At 32.0% G+C, this 19,220-nt stretch overlaps 1 protein-coding gene and 2 long non-coding RNA genes across 3 annotated transcripts; 1 reads left to right on the top strand and 2 right to left on the bottom strand.

Moving 5' to 3' along the window:
* Positions 1–1,510: 1,510 nt before the first annotated feature.
* LOC144566781 (uncharacterized) lies at positions 1,511–2,848 on the bottom strand. The gene is made up of 2 exons (XR_013515280.1): positions 2,553–2,848; positions 1,511–1,935 (listed from the first exon to the last, which is right to left on the bottom strand). It is a non-coding gene; the product is annotated as an uncharacterized LOC144566781 (long non-coding RNA).
* Positions 2,849–3,030: 182 nt separating this feature from the next.
* Positions 3,031–3,804, top strand: LOC144566780 (uncharacterized). The gene has a single exon (XM_078316807.1). The coding sequence runs from the start codon at positions 3,107–3,109 to the stop codon at positions 3,584–3,586; it is 480 nt and encodes a 159-aa protein (XP_078172933.1). The 5' UTR covers positions 3,031–3,106; the 3' UTR covers positions 3,587–3,804.
* Positions 3,805–6,504: 2,700 nt separating this feature from the next.
* On the bottom strand, positions 6,505–9,600 carry LOC144566678 (uncharacterized). Its single transcript, XR_013515257.1, has 2 exons — positions 9,301–9,600; positions 6,505–6,762 (listed from the first exon to the last, which is right to left on the bottom strand). It is a non-coding gene; the product is annotated as an uncharacterized LOC144566678 (long non-coding RNA).
* Between the last annotated feature and the right edge of the window lie 9,620 nt (positions 9,601–19,220).

Genomic DNA, 19,220 nt, shown 5'->3' with positions numbered 1-19,220 from the left:
TTGTTACTTCCTCTACATTACAAATAAAGCATATATAAATAAATAAAATCAGTACATGTAAATAATTAAAGGATGCATTATTCCTGCTGCATTCTTATCAATGGTCTGACGATGAGCCTAATGTCCGAGTCTCCAATCTTGCATTAGGTCCATTTCAATCGGTATGCGTTTGTGTTGTCACCTTTCTTTTTTAATCAGTCTCCGCACCATGATTATTCTCGGACTATCGTATCGAAGCCAGTTACATTGGTTGCCTTTTAGCTCGAGGCAGACACCTTTTAGCTGGATAATCAAGTGAAAATAAGAAGACCTCTGAAATATCTAGTGGAAAGGAGTTTTCCAAACCTGCTGAATTTTTCAGTGGTAAAGTTCTGGAATTTTGTTGAAAACCAAGTTGTTTTTTTAACTTATTTATTTTTGAGGTTAATGAAAATTTGGGAATAATTTTAATGATAATTTTATGATCGTCTCGTTGCAAACTTAAAAAAATGATATCCCAATTTGAATAACTCTATTTCAATTTGTCTCATTTTAATTTAATTCAATGCAATTTGAATTTTCTGAATAGTTACACCAACACTTAATAAATATTTTGAGTAAAATATTGTCTTTAATCATGTGGGCAATTAACTATTTACGCCGCAGATTAATCGCTACTTTCCAAAAAATTGAACATGTAGGTTGCTGTTTATAGTCAAGCCGGTATGGTAGAATTATATCAACTAAAAGACAAGTGTTGTGACTTCCCAAGAATTGGTTAGTTTTCTGTTTCTATTTTATTTGTACCCGTTTGTAGGTTACTGTGCACCGCACAGTTCACCACAGAAAAAAAAGGTACAGAGAAATTGCAACTTAAAAATCAAAGCGCAGAGCACGAGAGGCCATAACAGACGCTTTTCATGGCGTAACACAGTGCTTGAGAGCTGGTCCGTAATTTAGGTTTATTGGACCAATATTATTTTTTCGTCCTTTTTTCTAATTTCTTGAATTATTATGGATATGATAAGAAGCTAGAAAATTATTTTAAGAAGATAGGTTAGTTTACCGTTGTTGGATCGACCAAACATCGCAGCAGACTCTCCGCTTCACTGTACCCGTATTTTAGCATTTAGCGTATCAAATTATAAATATATTATTATCTTTATTTAAAGGTGCAGCTTCCTCAAGGGCCTGGCAAGGTATGAAATAGCAAGGAAATAGAGGAATTGTGGAATTGAAAATTGACCACTCTTCTAGTATATTCCAAGTGTGTTCGGTGAATTCAATCATTGAAATAGTGGAACTAAACATTCATAAAATACAAGAATTATTGAAAATGACCCTTTTGACCTTGGTTGAGTTCTGTTAAAACACCAATTATGCCCGTGTTGGATCATTCTCTTCATCTTGTACATGAATAAATTGATGAACACAAATTCAATAAAATGTTGAATACAAATTCAATATATAAAATATAAAACATAAAATAATAATAAAGTAAAAATATTCAATATTTTTTGAGAAAAAAATGTGAGTCAAGCCCACATTTAAATCCATTGATAATGGTAAAATATTACAAGAGTTTTGTAACGGTAAAAAAATGAAAAAACTCAAACAGCTGAGCCTAAAGACAAAAAGGCATGAAAATTCTAAAATTAAATAACAGAGAACAAAAATCAAACAAACAGAAACAGAAGGTAAAAAACTTAAAAGCCTAGAAAAATTAAATTTTGGAGCTCCATATCAAGGGCTATGGAATTTTGCAAAAGAAGCCCTTGGTTTTTCCTCTTCCCAACCACAACTTGCATTATTCTGAATATCTATCTGGTACCAAGTTTGTTTGTGCCAGTATAACATTAGTTGCTTTCCACTGTCTTCATGCACTTCTCCTTCCTATTTGGTTGGTCATTTGCGTACCAGTAGCGTACCCGGTTTATCTTGACTTCGTGCCAACGCCTATTTTTCCATGGAATCCAACTTAATCAATACTACATAATCAATCCAATCCAATTTAATCAATCCAATTTAAATCAAGTATATTTGAACGAGCTGGCCTCATTGCAAGTATTCTGTAATTTCTAATTATTATTGTATTGGAGTTTTGGTAATTTCTGTGTATTATGCATAGTTACCTTTATATATATTCTTTTTCAAGCAAAACAAAAGGTAAACTCTACACTAAATGAAATTTGAACGATTTGTCTTACTCAAACGAAATTATTATCATAAAATAAGTTAAAACCTTCTTAATTTTTCAGAACAGTCAGATATGGTTCGGTATTGAATTGGTTACTAGTACGCGTGGTTACTGGTAATCAACCTAACTTGAAAAGACAGTAAAAAGAATCAACAAATGAAGTGAAAAAAAGTATCAACAATTCAGAAATATACTCTTTACTAGCTAAAACTATAAATTTCTTGACAATATTAAAATATTTTCGAAAAGATAAGACAAAGATCAAGAAGGAAAGAGATTCGTCATAATTTTTTCATGGTCACGGATCTCATTTAAAAGAAAAAATCGAGTACGTTACTCTTCTAACTTTTAATTTGTTGTTTTCACGAAAAATTACCGGAGATATGCTTGAGAGAGGCGGAGGAGAACTTCTTTCTTTCCTCTGGAAGCGTGCAAGGGAGAAGGGTGAAAGGCAATAAAAAAAATGAAAAGGAAGATCCACGTCAACAAAAATGAGGGTAAAAGAGTCCTTATTCTCTATTCCTCCCCAATATCTAATTCCATGCCCCCCTGAAATTGAAAAAGTTAGAAAAGTACTCTATTCCATTGCTTCTAATCTGGTTAATTCCAAATCTGTTCGGCAGGAATAGCGACTCAATTCCATCTAATTCCTCTATTCCGCTTCAGCCGAACAGGCCCAAAGAAAGAGAAACATGTGATATACAATCATATTTTAAAAAATAAAAGATATATTTAAGATGCAAACATATGGGCCCAAATTGTAAAAAATAATATATTTTGGGCTTTAATCAGGCCATACGGGCTTACGGCCCAGACAAAATCTCTGTATCTGATGATTTTGATCCGACGAGAATCTTTACTCAGGCCGTCAGGCGATTGATCTTTTCACCCGTCTCTCTCTCTCTCTCTCTCTCACGCGCGCTCTGTGAAATGGGGCTAAGCCCTTCGAAGCGCGTGCACATAACCCTCGCCGCATCGCCGGAGTTCTCCACCGCCTGTGATTCCACCTTCTCCGACCTACTCTCGCCCTCCTTCGACCAACTCCGCCTGTACCAGCTCTACCACGCCTCCTCTCTGCTCCACTCCTCCCTTCTTCTCTCCATTCCTTTAATTCCCCGCTTCGCCCCCTCGTGTCCCTCCCAATACCAAGTCGATTCGACCTATCGGAGGGTTAGACCCACTGACGGAGGGTTGACGAGAGAGGAATTCAGAAAATTCGCGCTGGAGCTGTTTGGCGGTGCGATTGTGAATGGGATGGGAGCAGCGGTGGTCAGGCGCTTGCCCCTCGGGGCGGCGGCGATTGCCGGAGTTGGGATGGCCTCTAGGGCTCCGGCGGGATTGGTGGGGAGGGTGGTTGGAGTGTATGCGCTCGGTGTAGTGGCTACCACAGTGTACCTAGGTTTGGGTTGAGATGAGACACGTTGAAGTTGAGTTGTTCTTCTCAACTGCTTATGGAAATGGAGATGTTCTGTTCTGCGTCTGTGGAATGTGAATATGTGATATGATAATCTGGGTTGTGTAATTGTGTTGATCTGCACATATCTGTTGTAAAAACTTCTCGTGTTTGAAGAAAAATATAGTGAAAATGAGTATTTGAGAATTCAAATTGAAAAACTTTGAGAACAAAACAGATCAGACTAGGAGAATCAATCTAGGGGTTAAGGTTTCTAATTAGTTTTAGGGTGCTTCAGAAAAGGGGTACGCAAAGAGAGGGAAGGGGAGAGGTGATGATCCATGTTTTCTTTTTTCCATAACATTAAATTTTGAGAAAAAAAAGAGGAGAAACGAAGTCTATTCTATGTATCAATTATTCAAATTTTGTAAGTATTAAATTGAGGTGTATTAAAAATGAATTGTGTTGTCTTTCTCTCTTCTCTTTAGTAGAGGTGGCAACGAGCTCGTGATCGGCTTTCCACAACAATTAAGCGAGCCAAGTGAGTTGAGATTAAGAGGTCAACAACAATTAAGCGAGCCAAGTGAGTTTAGATTAAGAGGTCAAGTTAGAATCTTAACTTGTTAAGATTTATTATCATACAAATTAAAAAAAGAAAGGATAATGCAGTCCATCAAACAAAAATATGAAATATGTATTTTCAAGTGCAGTTAATAGAATGAAACAAGCTCTTCGTGCTCAAACAAAGCTTCAAACATAACAATTAGTTGAATGACAAAAACACATAAATAATTTATAAAAAAACAACAAAACAGATTAGATCAAATTGTAAAATCTATCTAACAAGCGAGCTAGGTCTAACTCAAATTCGTTTAATCTGGACCGAACCAATAATGAGCTGGTCCATTAACAATTCGGACGAGTAGCGAACGACTGTTAGTGATCAGGTCACGGACTGATCCTGGTCAATTCATAAGTTACGAATTTTTTTGCCAGCACTACTCTTCAGGAGCACGCTTGATGATAAAGTTTTTAATTTAGTGATTAAAATAATATCATTTATAGAAATCTGACATAATTTTTTTCTTAAAATATTTAAAGTTAAAGACTAACTTTATCTTTTTTTAATACATTAAGAGGATTATAAATTTAGATTTATATGTATGTCTTTGAAGGAAAATTTTTTGGTTTGATTACCAAACTCTAAGAGTGTGTTTGGCGGACGGGTGGAAATAAGAATGGAAATGAGATTGCAAAATTTTTGAACTAATTTTTTTTGTTTATGTGGAAAAAAAAAATTCACTCACATAAACAGTAAATTCCGAACACATCCTAAAAGTCATTTTTTTCCAAAGAGGGCTCCCATTAGATAAAGTTTGCGAATTGGGCCATATTAGCCATATGGAGGCTCAGACTAGTGTGTAAATATCCTCATTTTTGTTCGTCTCATGCTATTTCATGTTGATGTAATTCCTTTCATTTCTAATTATGAAGATGTCATTAATTAAGAAAAAATAATCTTATGCATTCCTTATTATTTTATTAATCCATATTGTAGTTGTCTTCTAACGTAATATTAATAAAATTTAATTTAACTTAATACCAACTTTGCAATTAATGTTTTCAAACTTTTTATGTCTAATTATATATATTAATATATTCTTTGTTTCATTTATTATTTTTTTCAAACTGAGTGAGAAAAAAATATATATCTAAGGATTGTAGACATGTAGGAAGAAAAGGATGAGATATAATTAATTTTCCTTTTTTTTCAAACGATATTTTATATTTTTCTAGTTCTTTTAAAAAACGTGGAGCATACTGTTTTCCATAAGTTTGTTGCAAGCCATCTTTTTACATATCATCTTCTTTTACTAGTATTAAATTAAACCTCTAGAAAAAATAAATAAATGACATTTGCTCTTTCTAAATCCCAAATTTTGTTTAGATCTTTCTAGAAGTTCAATTTGAAACTCTACATTTCTTACTAGCCTAAATTTTCTTTTATTTTTCTATTCATTTTTGGCCATCTTTCATAAATCATAATAAATAGTAAAAATTATTATTCTATAAGTTTATTATATAACTAATTTATTGAGCTATTTAATTTGAAGTTTGAAGTTATACGATAAGTTTTTGAGGCTGTAGCACGGAATGGCCTTACACTATCCATAGCACCCAAGCCTTACTCTAAGAGTAAAATGTAAAAATTTCCAAACGAAAATACTAATAACAAGAACAGTCTATTCCGGTGATGAAAAAGAAATCCACACGGCTTGTTCATTCTGGTATACTGGTATACAATTCATACGGACAAAATTGTGTGACCGAATTGCACCCCAATCACACCTGGAAACATTATTTGCGCTCATAAATCTTCTCAAATAATATCAAAACAAAATAAAATGAAAGAAAAACCCAATCTGGTATACAAAATTGTAAAAAAAAATGAAATATACAAAACAAATAATTTTGATTCTTTTACTTATTTTCTAGATACTTTGTATACATTATTACATATTTTTTTTAACCAATTTTAAACAAGATTTCATAAAAAAAAAATCGACACAACACACCTAAGCGTATTGTGTTGATAACTGTGCCAGCCCATTGCTAGCACTGTATGACACTTTTTTTCTTTCTTTCTTTCAATATATTGGCATGGCACGTGTTCCGAACGCGTAGAAACACGGCACGACATATTTGCAATTTTCTACTTCAGCCCTTGCGTGGATAATTCTCGAACCTTAAGTTTTTGAAGTTATAGATTACTATCAAAATAAAGTTAAAAGGTCATGATTCTTTAAACATAGAGAGATAGTAAGAAAGGTAATTCCATTTTGTTGATGAAAAATGAAAGGTAATTAATTCTTATGTATACTTGCTAATGCATGCAACTTTTGTATTAGCCTCAAAATTTGCACTGACCAAAACATACAAGTACAAACTGTAACAGATAATAACTAATTTCATATAAACAATTCACATAATTCAAATAACCGAATTTGTTTAAGATAGAAATGACATCATAACACACAAGTATAAACTTCAAACTTCAATATTAATGACATGATTAGAAAGTTTAATCAAGACGTCATGAGCATGATATATATAAAAAAAAAACAAAATAACTTAGAAGCGGCAACAGCAGCAGCACTTCTCCAGTATCCAGCAGCAACAGAGAGCAGCCAGACTACATTTAAAAAAGGATTCAAAATAAAAATTCTTGCATAAATCAATAAGATTTTAAATGCAAACTTGGAATTTTTCTGAGATACAACAAAATCTCTCTTGAAGAATTTGTACAAAAGAATTAGCCCATTATAAAATTTACAAAACAATTTTAATAGTATTAATATATTGCAAAATTGTACATAATAATTGCATAACACCCCTACATTTTTGGAGCAATTAAGAAAAGGGATCAGAAACAAGAGCAAAACTAGAGTGTGATGTGTTCACCAAGAGGGGTTGGTGAGCACACCTCCAAAAAGCTATTGGATTGACTTCGAACTACAAATCCAAACCGTTGAAATATATATTCTTCGTGAGTGATGCATGTACATGCAAAAATTTTAAAGTTTCGAATTCATTTAGTACATGATCAAGTGGTAAAAAAAAATGAAAAATAAATACATAAAACAATTTATAAAATGTTCATTGTTTTGATCGCTTGACCATGTGCTAAATAAATTTGAAACTTTAAAAATTTTGCACGTACATGCATCACTCACGAATTTCATGGATTTCAACGGATTGAATTCGTAGTTCAAAATTAATCCGATAGCATTTTGGAGATGTGCTCGCCAACTCTTCTTGATGAACACATCACACCCTAGTTTTACTTCAGAAACTAATGCAATAGCAGATGAATCTATCATCTATATATCAGATAGTAAATTTAAATTTATACATTAAGTAATCGTCAAGTAGAAATCTGTTACTCTTATAGATTTAAGTTCATTACGAGTGCCCCATTAATCATACTATTTAATTCGAATTGGTTTAATTACTAACATCAGGTACATTTCAATCAATTTCTCTAACACGTGAAGACCACTTTGCAATTACTCATAGGGGTGTTCAAACGGTCGGTTCGGTTTAAAACCGAACTAAACTTACCAAATCAAACTTCCTTCGGTTATCAAAATTAGAACCGAACTGAATCGATTAAATTTATAAACCGATTAAGAACCGAACCAAATAAACCGAAGTAAATTTCTGTTTATTCGGTTCAAACCGATATAAATCTATTAATGTCATTAATTATTAAAGAAAATTAAACATGCTCATACACAAAATTGTTTGATTCTATACAAAATATGTAGATATTTTAAACTATTTAAACTAAAATAAAAAAACGAAGCAATGATTTAACCAAACATAATATAAACCATACTTGAACAATATAATTCGGTCGGTTCGGTTTAGATGGTCTTGAAAAGTCTAAACCGAACCGATCCATTTAAATGAAAATAATTCAAAATTCAACTGAACCGATCCATTTGAACCAAAAAACTGAACCATTTAAACTGAAAATTTTCAATTCGGTTAAAAAACCGAACAAACCGAACCATTTGAACACCCCTAATTACTGAGAATATACGGGCAACAATATAGCATTCCTATTCTTATTCTTATTAGAACAGGACAAAGGGGAAATTTTTTATCTATAGAAATTAAAAAAAAAGAGATAAACAGAAAGAGTACATCATATTTTTTATTGGTAAAAAGATCGGTAGAATTTATGTTGATCTAAAAAATAAAAATGTTTGAATCGGTATGAATAATACCGATTGAAATCAACTTGTATTTTTTTACTTTAAATTATTTTAGTAAAATATAAAAAGTTTTTACAAAAATAGATAGAGTATCTTAAAATCTATATATAATAGAATATTTTATCTATTTTTTGAAAAAAAAAATTATATTTTACCAGAAATCAAATATAAAAATTATCTCTATCTATGTATCAAATTTTAAAAAAAAAAGTTTAGATCAATAGAATTCTTACATATCTTTCTACCAATCTAAAATATACAATGTACTATTTTTTGTTTCTCTCTTTCTTTTTCTTAATTTCTACAGATAAAAAATTTATGAACCAAGGAATAGAACATCATTCGACGATATTAGTCAATCATATAAAATTTTCATGTCAAGTATAAGATCAATTTTAACGTATTCATAATATTTTTACTTTTAAAAATATAGAAAATTGAGGAGGGTTCAAATGCCTCTATTTTTTGTGCCTCCATCATAACTCTATTTTTAAAAACTTAAATAACTTAAAGTTTAAAACTTAAACGTCAAAATAAAACCGTTAAATGTGATCTATGTTATTTTCTCTATGTGCTCATAAAAAATTATCACAATTTGATTTTGCTTTTATGTGAATCAATAAGTTAAAAAATCAATGTCTAAAAATTATCCACATTAGTATATATTTTTACAAGCTCAAGATGACAACCAAAACAAAGTTGAAATGTCATAATTGTTTACACGTGTATAGATAAAATGTAGTTCATATTCAATGGTTTTCTTTTGAATTTTAAGATTTAAATTTTGAGTTATTAAAATTTTTAAAAATAAAAACATGATGAAGGTACAAAAAAAATGGAGGCATTTAAACTCTCTTCTAGAAAATTATGTACAAACATATAAATTTTCATGCTAGTTAAAGTAGATTCGTCTTTGATAGATAGATAGAGAGAGATGAATTTATAAATACCATCCTCTTAGGAAAGAGCAACATGAAGTATCTTCATGGTGGTGGTGGTGGTGAGATGGCGGTGGCGGTGGCGGGTTGAAATAACTCTGATACCCTTGAGGTGGGGGCGGAGAGGGATATTGATGCGGCGGGTGGTGGTGTGGTGGGGGGTTGTGGTGTTGTTGTTGGTGATGGTGGTGTGGCGGGTGGTGCTCGTAACTCATCTCTTCCCTTGCTTCGGTGCTCAATTAGCTCGCAATCACAATCTCTCTCAAAAATGGGGACTTTACAGGAAGTCAGGAACTCAAAAGGGATGTTGACTAGGAAGCGAATCATTGGCTAGGCCAGTTCTTTGACAAGATTGTAACAGACATGTGGGTCCCCTAATGCGTGGGTCCCGTATGTCAGTGATAAGCTTAGGAGCTTGAAGTATCTGAAGAGTTAAGATTAAGATAACATGCACGTCAGAAATGTGATTCACATGTAACCGAATATTCCACGGTTTTTTTCGATTAAACGCCTCCAATTTAGGATATTATGCTCCTATCTATCAAAATAACAAATTATAAAAGATACTGATGCACATCAGCACATGTTAACCCAATTGATCTGACCAATTCAATCAGTCTGACTTGAAAAATTGCAGATTTATAATTTGATCGGCTATGCATAAATTGTGTTTCGAACAAATAAATTTTTAAATGTGAATATTTTAAAAAGACGTCTAGCAAAACCTGACCTCAATGTACATTATTTTTAAGAAAAAAATGTATTAATATTAATATAGAATTAAAGAGGTGGGTTTGGTATTAAGTTTTTATGTCACAAAATTATCAAAATCTCATTTTTATTATCTTTAATCAGAACTTGAAATACAAAAATATTGAATTAAAATTGACTTTGTTTATATTTACGAGTGAATGTCCACGCAAATTTTTATCATTCACTAATAATTCACAAATAACATTTTGATTTAAAAATAATTATTTCTTCAAATAATATTTTGAGAAATAATTTCACTTTTAGTTTGAAACAAAATGTATAATTTTAAAATAATTATTTCTGATTTTTTTTTTAATTTCTACCGATTAAACTAGACAATTTATAATAAAAAAATGTTATCAATAGTAGCGCCCGCGCATAAAAAAAGTAAATAGTAGAAACTTAAAAAAAAATTGTATGCGCAAAAAAATATTGTTAGGCCCCTAAACCCTAAACCCTAAACCTTAAACCCTAAACTCTAAATCCAAAATCAGGATGTCAAGGGCACTTTTTTTATCTATTTATCCGATTCGTACCGTATTTGAAAAGACGGATAAGGGTACATATCTTTTTTGGTTATCATAACGGATATGGGTATGAAAATGCCTCCACCCGAGTCGTATTGTACCCGTTGACACCCCTAATCACCACTAATATCTCCAAATTTTAATTCCTACCACTCACCTCCAAAATGCGTACTAAATTTTTTGATGTGTCAGGTGGGGATGCACACCAAATCAATTTATTTGTATTTCTTTTATTTATTTATTTTTTTTGTGCACCCTCAGAAAGCACACCAAATTTTTATTTTTTTATTTTTGTTTTGTTCTATTATGCATATAATTTGTAGTATAAAACGTTGATCAGATTGTGTCTATTGATGTAGATTATTACAATACAAGTAATAAATCCTAATTTACACTCAATTCGGTTGCAAGTGTACAACCTTGTCAAGTAGTACTTAGGGATCGTCTCCACAGGGACAAGTTGGAATATCAAAATCTAACCTAACAATTTAATTTAGTAAAAGAAAGTAAAAAGGAATTTGTTTGTTCAAAGATTGGTTTGATTGTGATTAAGTTGAATTAAACTAAGTCTTTAAAGCAAAATTTGATTTTTATCAAGAATGAGAAATTAGGGTTTCTTAGGGTTCCTATCCACTAGTGTTACGACTAATTGGTTTGTAAATTTTGTTCTTATATTTATGAAGGCACAGTTGGGTATTGTAGGTACAAAGTGATATCTCTATATTAATACCATCTTTAAATTAGAATAAACGTCACATCTCGGTACTTGGCTACTCTAATATAAAGTCATTAAGTTCTTACTGTCCCAATTGATCTAGAAAACTATCTTTCACCTCTCGGTACTTGGCACAATTTTCTAAACTATTAGGTAAAGCCCGTATAAGACAAGTGTCACCTCTCGGTACTTAGCCTATCAAATACCCTATTCCTTATGGTCTGGACCTAATATTCAATTTCTCAATTGCAAATATCAAATCCTAGGGTTTCATGTGATTTCAATTAAGTCCTCACAATCAATTAAAATAAAGAATAGATCATAATGAAAGAACAAGCATATATCAAGTAAAACCAACTAAATCATAACAAAAGTTTCAAGTACAACCCTAATTAACCCTAGAAAAGCCCTTAGCCAGCCATGGCTAAGATACAAATCAAATCAAAAGAATAAAAGAGTTCCAAAGGAAAGAAAATAATAAAACCAAATGATCAATGATCTCTTGTTCCTTCTTCTCTCTTCTTGCTTTTCCTTTTGCTTTTCCTTTTGCTTTTCCTTGTTAAATCTAGAAATTCTGCCTCTAAAAACGTGCTCCATCTGTTCTACAGGTCCCTATTTATACTCAACTCAAAAACCTAGAAATAACTAACCAAAAATAGCAAATTCGGGCTCTGAACCGACCTAATTGCGGGCCGCAATGCATGGTGGAAGTTAACAGACTGCGCAGAAAAAAAACTGAAGAGTCATTGCGGGCCACAATAAAAGTCCTTGCGGGCCGCAATAAAGGTCCTTGCGGGACGCAATAAGAGTCCTGAAATGCTCTGGCTTGCTTGGTTGCGGGCCGTAATGGATCCATTTCGGACCGCAATGAATGTTGGCAGAAGCTCCAATCTTCGTGCTAATTCACCCGTTTTGCTTCGTTATGCTCCAAACACTTGATTACCTATAGAACAAACATAACTAGGGCAGTAACTTGAACTTTTGGACATTTCTAACCTAATTAAACCTAATTTAATCAAAACTTGGTTTAATCTACATAACAAACCCTAGGTTTCAATAGATACAATTTCAGCTTATCATCTATAATTTGTATTAACTTGCGCACCAATTTACTTAGTACAAAACGCTGCTCAGATTATGTGTATAATTTGTTGTAGTAATTTTTAGTTTAAATTTAGTACAAATTTTTGTTAAACAAGTGCGTTTTATTTTCTACAATTCCACTGTCAAATTTGATATGTACAAATAATTCTAAACACCACAGAACAAAATAGAATAGAACAAAAAAAAAATTAGTCCAAAAATTTCAAACACAAAAGAACATAACAGAACTAAAAAAATATATATATTTGGTGCGCTTCCTGAGAATGCACACAAAAAAATAAAAAACTAAAAAAAACTAAAAAAATTTGGTGTGTATCTCTAGCCGACGCATTGAAAAATTTGGTGTGTCCTTAAAGTGCGTGGGTGGTAAGATTTGAAATTTTAAATTTTAAATAGTGATTGTTTAATTTCGAATTATTATGGTGCTAACTAAGAAAATTTCGGGAGTGTTGGATGAATGATTTTTTTTTTCTTTTAAAAGAAAGATCTAGGTTTAAAATTTAAAATTTCAATATCCATAAAAAGTTACTCACTCGAGGGACCACCTACACGGAACTAGAAAACTAAAGTTGGGAAGAATAAGAAATCTAGTGTAAAGTTGAAAAATATTACTGCAAAAATTACAAAAATTAATAAACAAAATTATATTTTTATTTATTTATAAGGGACTTAATCCATTTTCCTATCACTGCCATCTGCCTTTATATATGATATATTTTTGTTACTAAAGTTTTTTTTTCTATTAGATGAATGATTATTGATATTTCAAGTTGAGTAGAACTAGGGTGTTCTTAAGTTCACCAAGTTCTTTAGTGAACTCAAGTCTAAAACTCATCAAATCGGCTTCAAATGACGAATATGAACCGTTGAAACCCGCCTACCTTACGAGTGATGCGTCTAAATGTGAAAATTTTAAATATTTGAATTAATTTAGTATAAAGTCAAGCGGTCAAAATTAGAAGGTTAATAAATTAATTTTAATGCATTCATTTTTTGAACGTTTTTTGACCACTTGACTCTATGCAAAATTAATTTCAATTTTTTTTTTACATGTAGACGCATAACTCGTAAGATAGACATGTTTCAACGGTTCGGATTCATCATTTGAAGTCGATTTGACGGATTTTAAACTTGAGTTCACCAAAAAACTTGATGAACTTAAGAACACCCTAGTTCTACTCATTTCGAGTTTATTAAAACAAGATGATGCAACTTTTTAGTTGAGAAACTTACACTCATTAATCCCATAGATATGTAGAGCATTTCTAAATTCTGCTGTAGTGCTGCTCTATTCTATATATATTTATGGGAAGGAGATCACCTGTCCTCCGGGGTGCAGGAAAATTTTTCCCCCTCAGTCACTGTCGAGTGGGGCCGGTCACTGTTAATTTTTAAACTGGAGGTCTACCGACAGTGACTTTGGAGGCAAAAATTTTCTGCCCACAGAGGGCAGAGGATTCGGTCTCATATTTATGAGTAGGGGTGATTAATGAGCGAGTTAGGGTATGCTCATGCTCGCTCATTTAGTAAATGAACGAGTTGGTAAATGAGCAAGTTTAAACGAGTTGATAAATGAGCGAGTTATGAGCGGCTCACGAATTATTAGTACTAAAATTTAATAAATTGTCATAATTCATTTAAATAAAATAGAATAAAAATCCAACAGAAATAGAATTATATTACAAAAATCAACAGTATCATCAATACTTCAATAATGATACTCAACAAATGTAAAGCAGATTGATGTACTTCATTAAGATGTTGAACCATTGATACTCAACAAATGTAAAAGGTAACTCGCGAGCTATGATCAACTTAGCAATTATTTCTCTACACTTCAATTGATCATAACACCCATTCGGGTTCACATCAGGTATAGCTATAATGTTAAAGAGCGAGCTATTAAATTTCTCTACACTTCAATTGATCATAACACCCATTTGTATTCGGCTTGTTGGTGTATCAAGTTGAGCGAACGAGTTTGAATTTTAGATCCTGACCTAAAACTATGAGAAAAGGTAATGTCCCCCGGGCTACAGTCCCCCAAAAATCCCCGTGTATAAAAGCCTTCCTTTTTTAGCTTAGTTCTGATGCGTTTTTAACTGCCACAACTGCCATAATTTCAACTGCTATAATTTCAAGTACACTATGTATGTTTACAGAATTATATGTGTATGTTTATAGGATAATATGTGTATGTTTACAGGATAATATGTGTATGTTTACAGGATATTATGTGTATGTTCACAGAAATAAAAGGTAATGTTTACAGAATTATATGTGTATGTTTATAGGATAACATGTGTATGTTTACAGAATAATATGTGTATGTTTACAGGATATTATGTGTATGTTCACAGAAGGTGGTCCCCAACAGCTGTCACGCGTTTTCAACAGCTGTCACGCGTTTTCAACAACTTTCACGCGTTTTTAACAGCTTTCACGCGTTTTTATGTTTACAGGATTTGTTGAATTAGTTTACAGGATTTAGTATTGATGTTTACAGAATTAGTTGAAAATCTCCGGAGATTTTTGAGAGACTGGAGTTGGAAGACTGTTAGCTGCTTCCTAAAACTATTGCTCATAGCGGGTTCACATCAGGTATAGTACTTCAGAGAAATTCATAACACACTTCAATACGAACGGGTTCAATTGATCTCTACACTTCAATTGATCATAGCTAGGGGTGACAACGAGCTGTTAAAAAACGAGCTCGTTGTCACCCCTGCCTATGAGTAATTTACTCACCCCTATCTATGAGGCATCTATTATGTCTACATCACAATACCCAAGTTGAAAATTCGGAGGTCAGAAAAAGTTATCTAGTACAAAATTGCAAATTGTACGACGATTGGGGGATTTATTTCACCTAATGTGTTGACTAAATCATTCAACTATAACATAATTATGTACTTGTGTACTTGTGTACTCTATATATTTAAATAGTCTACCTTGACAGGTCACGTAGAAGGGATAAATTATAACTTTTAGGTAAATTGTTCAAAGGGGGTCAGCCAAAACTGTGTGCTTGAATCCTTGAAACATTGAACAACATTATTAATTTTCTATAAGACAGATTGAAATCTGACCTTTTAAATTCTAATACTCACAGAGGGGTGTTCATCGGTTCGGTTCGGTTGAAACCGAAGTTATAATTCGGTTTCAAAAATAGAACCGAATCAAAGTTTTATTTCGGTTTGTTCGGTTTATTTGGTTCAAACCAAAATATATTAATTATTTTGTTTAAAACAATTGATTTATAATAAACTATAGTATATTAAGAAATAAACCAAAGTATTTAAAGCAATTAATTAAGAAATAAATTAGGGTATTAAGAAATAAATTGGGATGTTCCGGACAAAATTCATAATATATAAAAGTTCAGTTGGTTTGGTTATTTCGGTTTTGAAAATTTTCCAACCAAACCGAACCGAAGTTATAATTTGGTTTTAAAAATCAAACCGAACCATTAAACCAAGAAAACCGAACCGTTTAGTCCAAATTAATTCGGTTCGGTTCAAAACTGAATAAACCGGACCCAATGAACACCCCTTGGGAGGGGGGGGGGGTTGGTTGCGGACATTTATACCTTCAATAAAATTTTAAAATTCAGGAAGACAGTTGGCCCTTCTCTTCTTATGCTCACTTGGGTTTGCCTGTCCGCATCTTCTGTGATACAGAGAACATTATTGTTCACCATTAAACTAAAGCTGCTTCTTACAACATTATTAACTTGAATCTGCATATTTATTTCTGAGGAAAAAAAATCGGCATTTAAAAAAAAAATGTTATATCAACAACAATTAAACTAATTTGATAATAATGATTATTACTATATATGTTTATATGAAGTATGCAATGAAATGGTTCCAAAAGGAAATATTCATTCTGTGTGTTATGTGTTTGGTATTCTTTATTTTCATTGACGTAGGGAGGTGTAAATTACCTGTTCATTCAAAATAAAACAAATTTAAGAATCTACATATCACGGCGTTTCATATTTGATATAATTTGTTAAAACCGATTGGTTGTCAAAATGTTGAGTTATTTGAAAAAATTTGGTAGCTTATTTCTATCAGTATAGATAATTGCACTAATTTAATACTCGGTCAATCTAATTGATGAGTATATAACTATATATGCATACAATTTCATATTTCAAAATCTATGAATATTGATTTAGATCTGCCCAAGATTGCGTGCCTTCAAATCCGTTCAGATAAAATTTGAGTGAATCCGAACCATTCATTATAAATTAACACAAATTCTAAAAATATTTGTGAATTTTCAAACAGATCCGAATTGATTCAGATTCTGATCGAACAGTCCCGAATTTAAATCCAAAATTTGGCTCCAGAAGATCCACATTCGATCGTGGGTTTATCCTTGTTTGATCCGATTCTTGCGAAATTTTAGACAGCTTGGGACTGACAAAGAATCGAGTTTAGAAGGGTCGAATCTAACTTTTTCTAAATTGCAACTATAGGTGAATATGGATCGGATATTAAAATAGATGTTTTTCAACACCCTGCTATCAATCAGGAGGAAGTTGGTACCGGCGTACCAGTTAACTGACAGAATAGAACAGGAGGTTCAACTCTGGAAAAAAATTTGCTGAGAGAGATGGTTTTGTTTTATTGGATTTTGTTTATGTTTTTGGCAAGGAATTACAGGTAGGTAGTTAGATGGAAAGAAAAACCAGTTGATTGTGTGAATCAGTGGTAAATTTTGGTCTCTCGGTACAGTCAGGAACTCAGAATGTATACTGGCATGATGAAATTATTTTTAATTAATACCAACTTGGCAGCACCTGCCAAGCTTCTTAAAAAAAATAAAAAAATAAATAACCTGTCAGAACTCCTAACTAATCCTATAAAAATAAATTAAAAAATAGGGATTCAAGAAAACAAATAAAAATACAAGTTATATGCTATAAATTTTCTATTAGAGTAATATTCCCATTTCATTGCTAAGCAATTGCAAATTTTATGATGGCAATTTCAATTAATTTCAGTTGCAGGGTTACAGACAATTATCAATTTTACAATATTGCTAAATTACAATATAATATGTATATATCTATAATTGATTTGCAACTAGCAACTATAAGAATATGAAACTTAAATTGCAAGATTACACCTACAACTGAAATTACAATCATATTAAATAGATTGAGGAATAATGTTTAAGTTACTAATGTTGGAAAATATACTATGAGGCAAAGATATCTTAATACATTCTATTAAAAGTACTAAAACGGAAATAAGCATACTATGTAAATAATTAATTTTTAAGTTACTACAACCGGTTTGGCTGGTGGCAACTCGGGCAAATGAGGATGCAACTCTTTGGGTTCGTTACTGTGGGAAGGTCAGAAAGATGGGTTGTAGTGTTGTGAATCAGAATAGCTGAAAGGGTATACTTAGTGATGTAAACAAAAAATTATTGATGTAGTTGTGTTGTAATAGGAATAGTTGTTGTAATCAAGTTTATTAATATAATCTTAGTAGCACCTACCAAGTTTTCAAAAAAAAAAAACAGTATACACTGGTGTAGTTAAATTTGAGTCAGAGGTAGGCAGAAATTGGATTCGGATTTTTTTTTTATCTGAACATGATCGAATTCGAATCGCCTCTATAATTCTCTTCTCGCATCCGCCTGCTTACCAAATTGCATCTCTACTTATCGAATCGGTTGTAATTTATAAATTACTAATTGATACCAAAATTACTAAAACAATCACTTGTAATTTCTAAAACAATCGATATCAATTGGACGGAGGGGAATCGCTACTCTGAATTGAACAAAGTTTTAAAAATACATTTTTCCTCTAATTAAATTAAACGACTCACACATTCATATTTGAAGTTTGTACTAACAATTACTACTCTGAATTGAATCCAAAAATAGACATAATCAAATTCAGGAGTAAACAAGATTTATTACAGAATTTAGTCCCAAAAAAAAAATTCTAGAAGTAGACAGTCTATCCCTGTGACACTGTAGTTCCGCCCACAACAAGAATGAGACACCTTTCGCGAGGATAAAAAAATAACTTTTTGCGACGGACTACTCTCATTTTTCAGTTTTTTATTTTTGCGACGGACGACCGTCATAAATGCGTTTTTTCTCTCGCGAAAAGTGTCTACTTTGTTGTAGTGGCCCCGCCCCCGACAGTATATATTTTCAAAAAATCTACAAAAAATTCCAAGGACAAGTCAAGAACAAAGAGAAACATAAATTAGGAATTGGTAGTTAGCAACTTGGAAAAGGTTCTTCTATGTCATGCATGAATCATGATGCATGCTTAGTTGCGTTACATATTTAAGTCAATATGCTCGCGGTCAGAGCCCGCTGTCAGAAATGAAATCCTTCAGATTTGTTAATGATTCGGCCTCTCAAGCTGCCATCTTGGTTCACACTGCTGATATTAACACAATAATATTGAATTTTCAAATTTTATTGACAATTTTGCCCCCTCTACATATTTATTTCAATTGTCAATTTTGTTCCGGTTGATTTTGCAGTTTTCTAGTATAAGAATCATTTATTAGGTTAATATATATTTTATTATTTTTCATTGTTAGATCTTTATCAATTTGAAAGAACAAAAGCAAAATAAAAGTGCGCTTATAGATGGAAAATCAATTATGGAAGCTCTTATAACATTTCATTTTCAAAGCACGAAATAAGAAAACTAACTCATTATTTACAGATAAAAAAATTTTCTATCAAACAACTCTTTTAACTGATAATATTTTATTCAGTACGAGAAGTTTATTTTCAATTAATAGAGTTTTTAGTGTGTTTTTATTGAATTCTGATATAATTTT

Source organism: Carex rostrata, chromosome 15, assembly GCF_964058835.1.
Source record: "Carex rostrata chromosome 15, lpCarRost1.2, whole genome shotgun sequence".
Lineage (NCBI taxonomy): Eukaryota > Viridiplantae > Streptophyta > Magnoliopsida > Poales > Cyperaceae > Carex > Carex rostrata.
Note: the sequence above shows the minus strand (reverse complement) of the source record. Positions and strands in the feature narration are given on the sequence as shown.

Bases quoted from the DNA above. Each gene is read 5' to 3' on its own strand.
- LOC144566780 (XM_078316807.1), top strand. From the start codon at position 3,107: ATGGGGCTAAGCCCTTCGAAGCGCGTGCACATAACCCTCGCCGCATCG.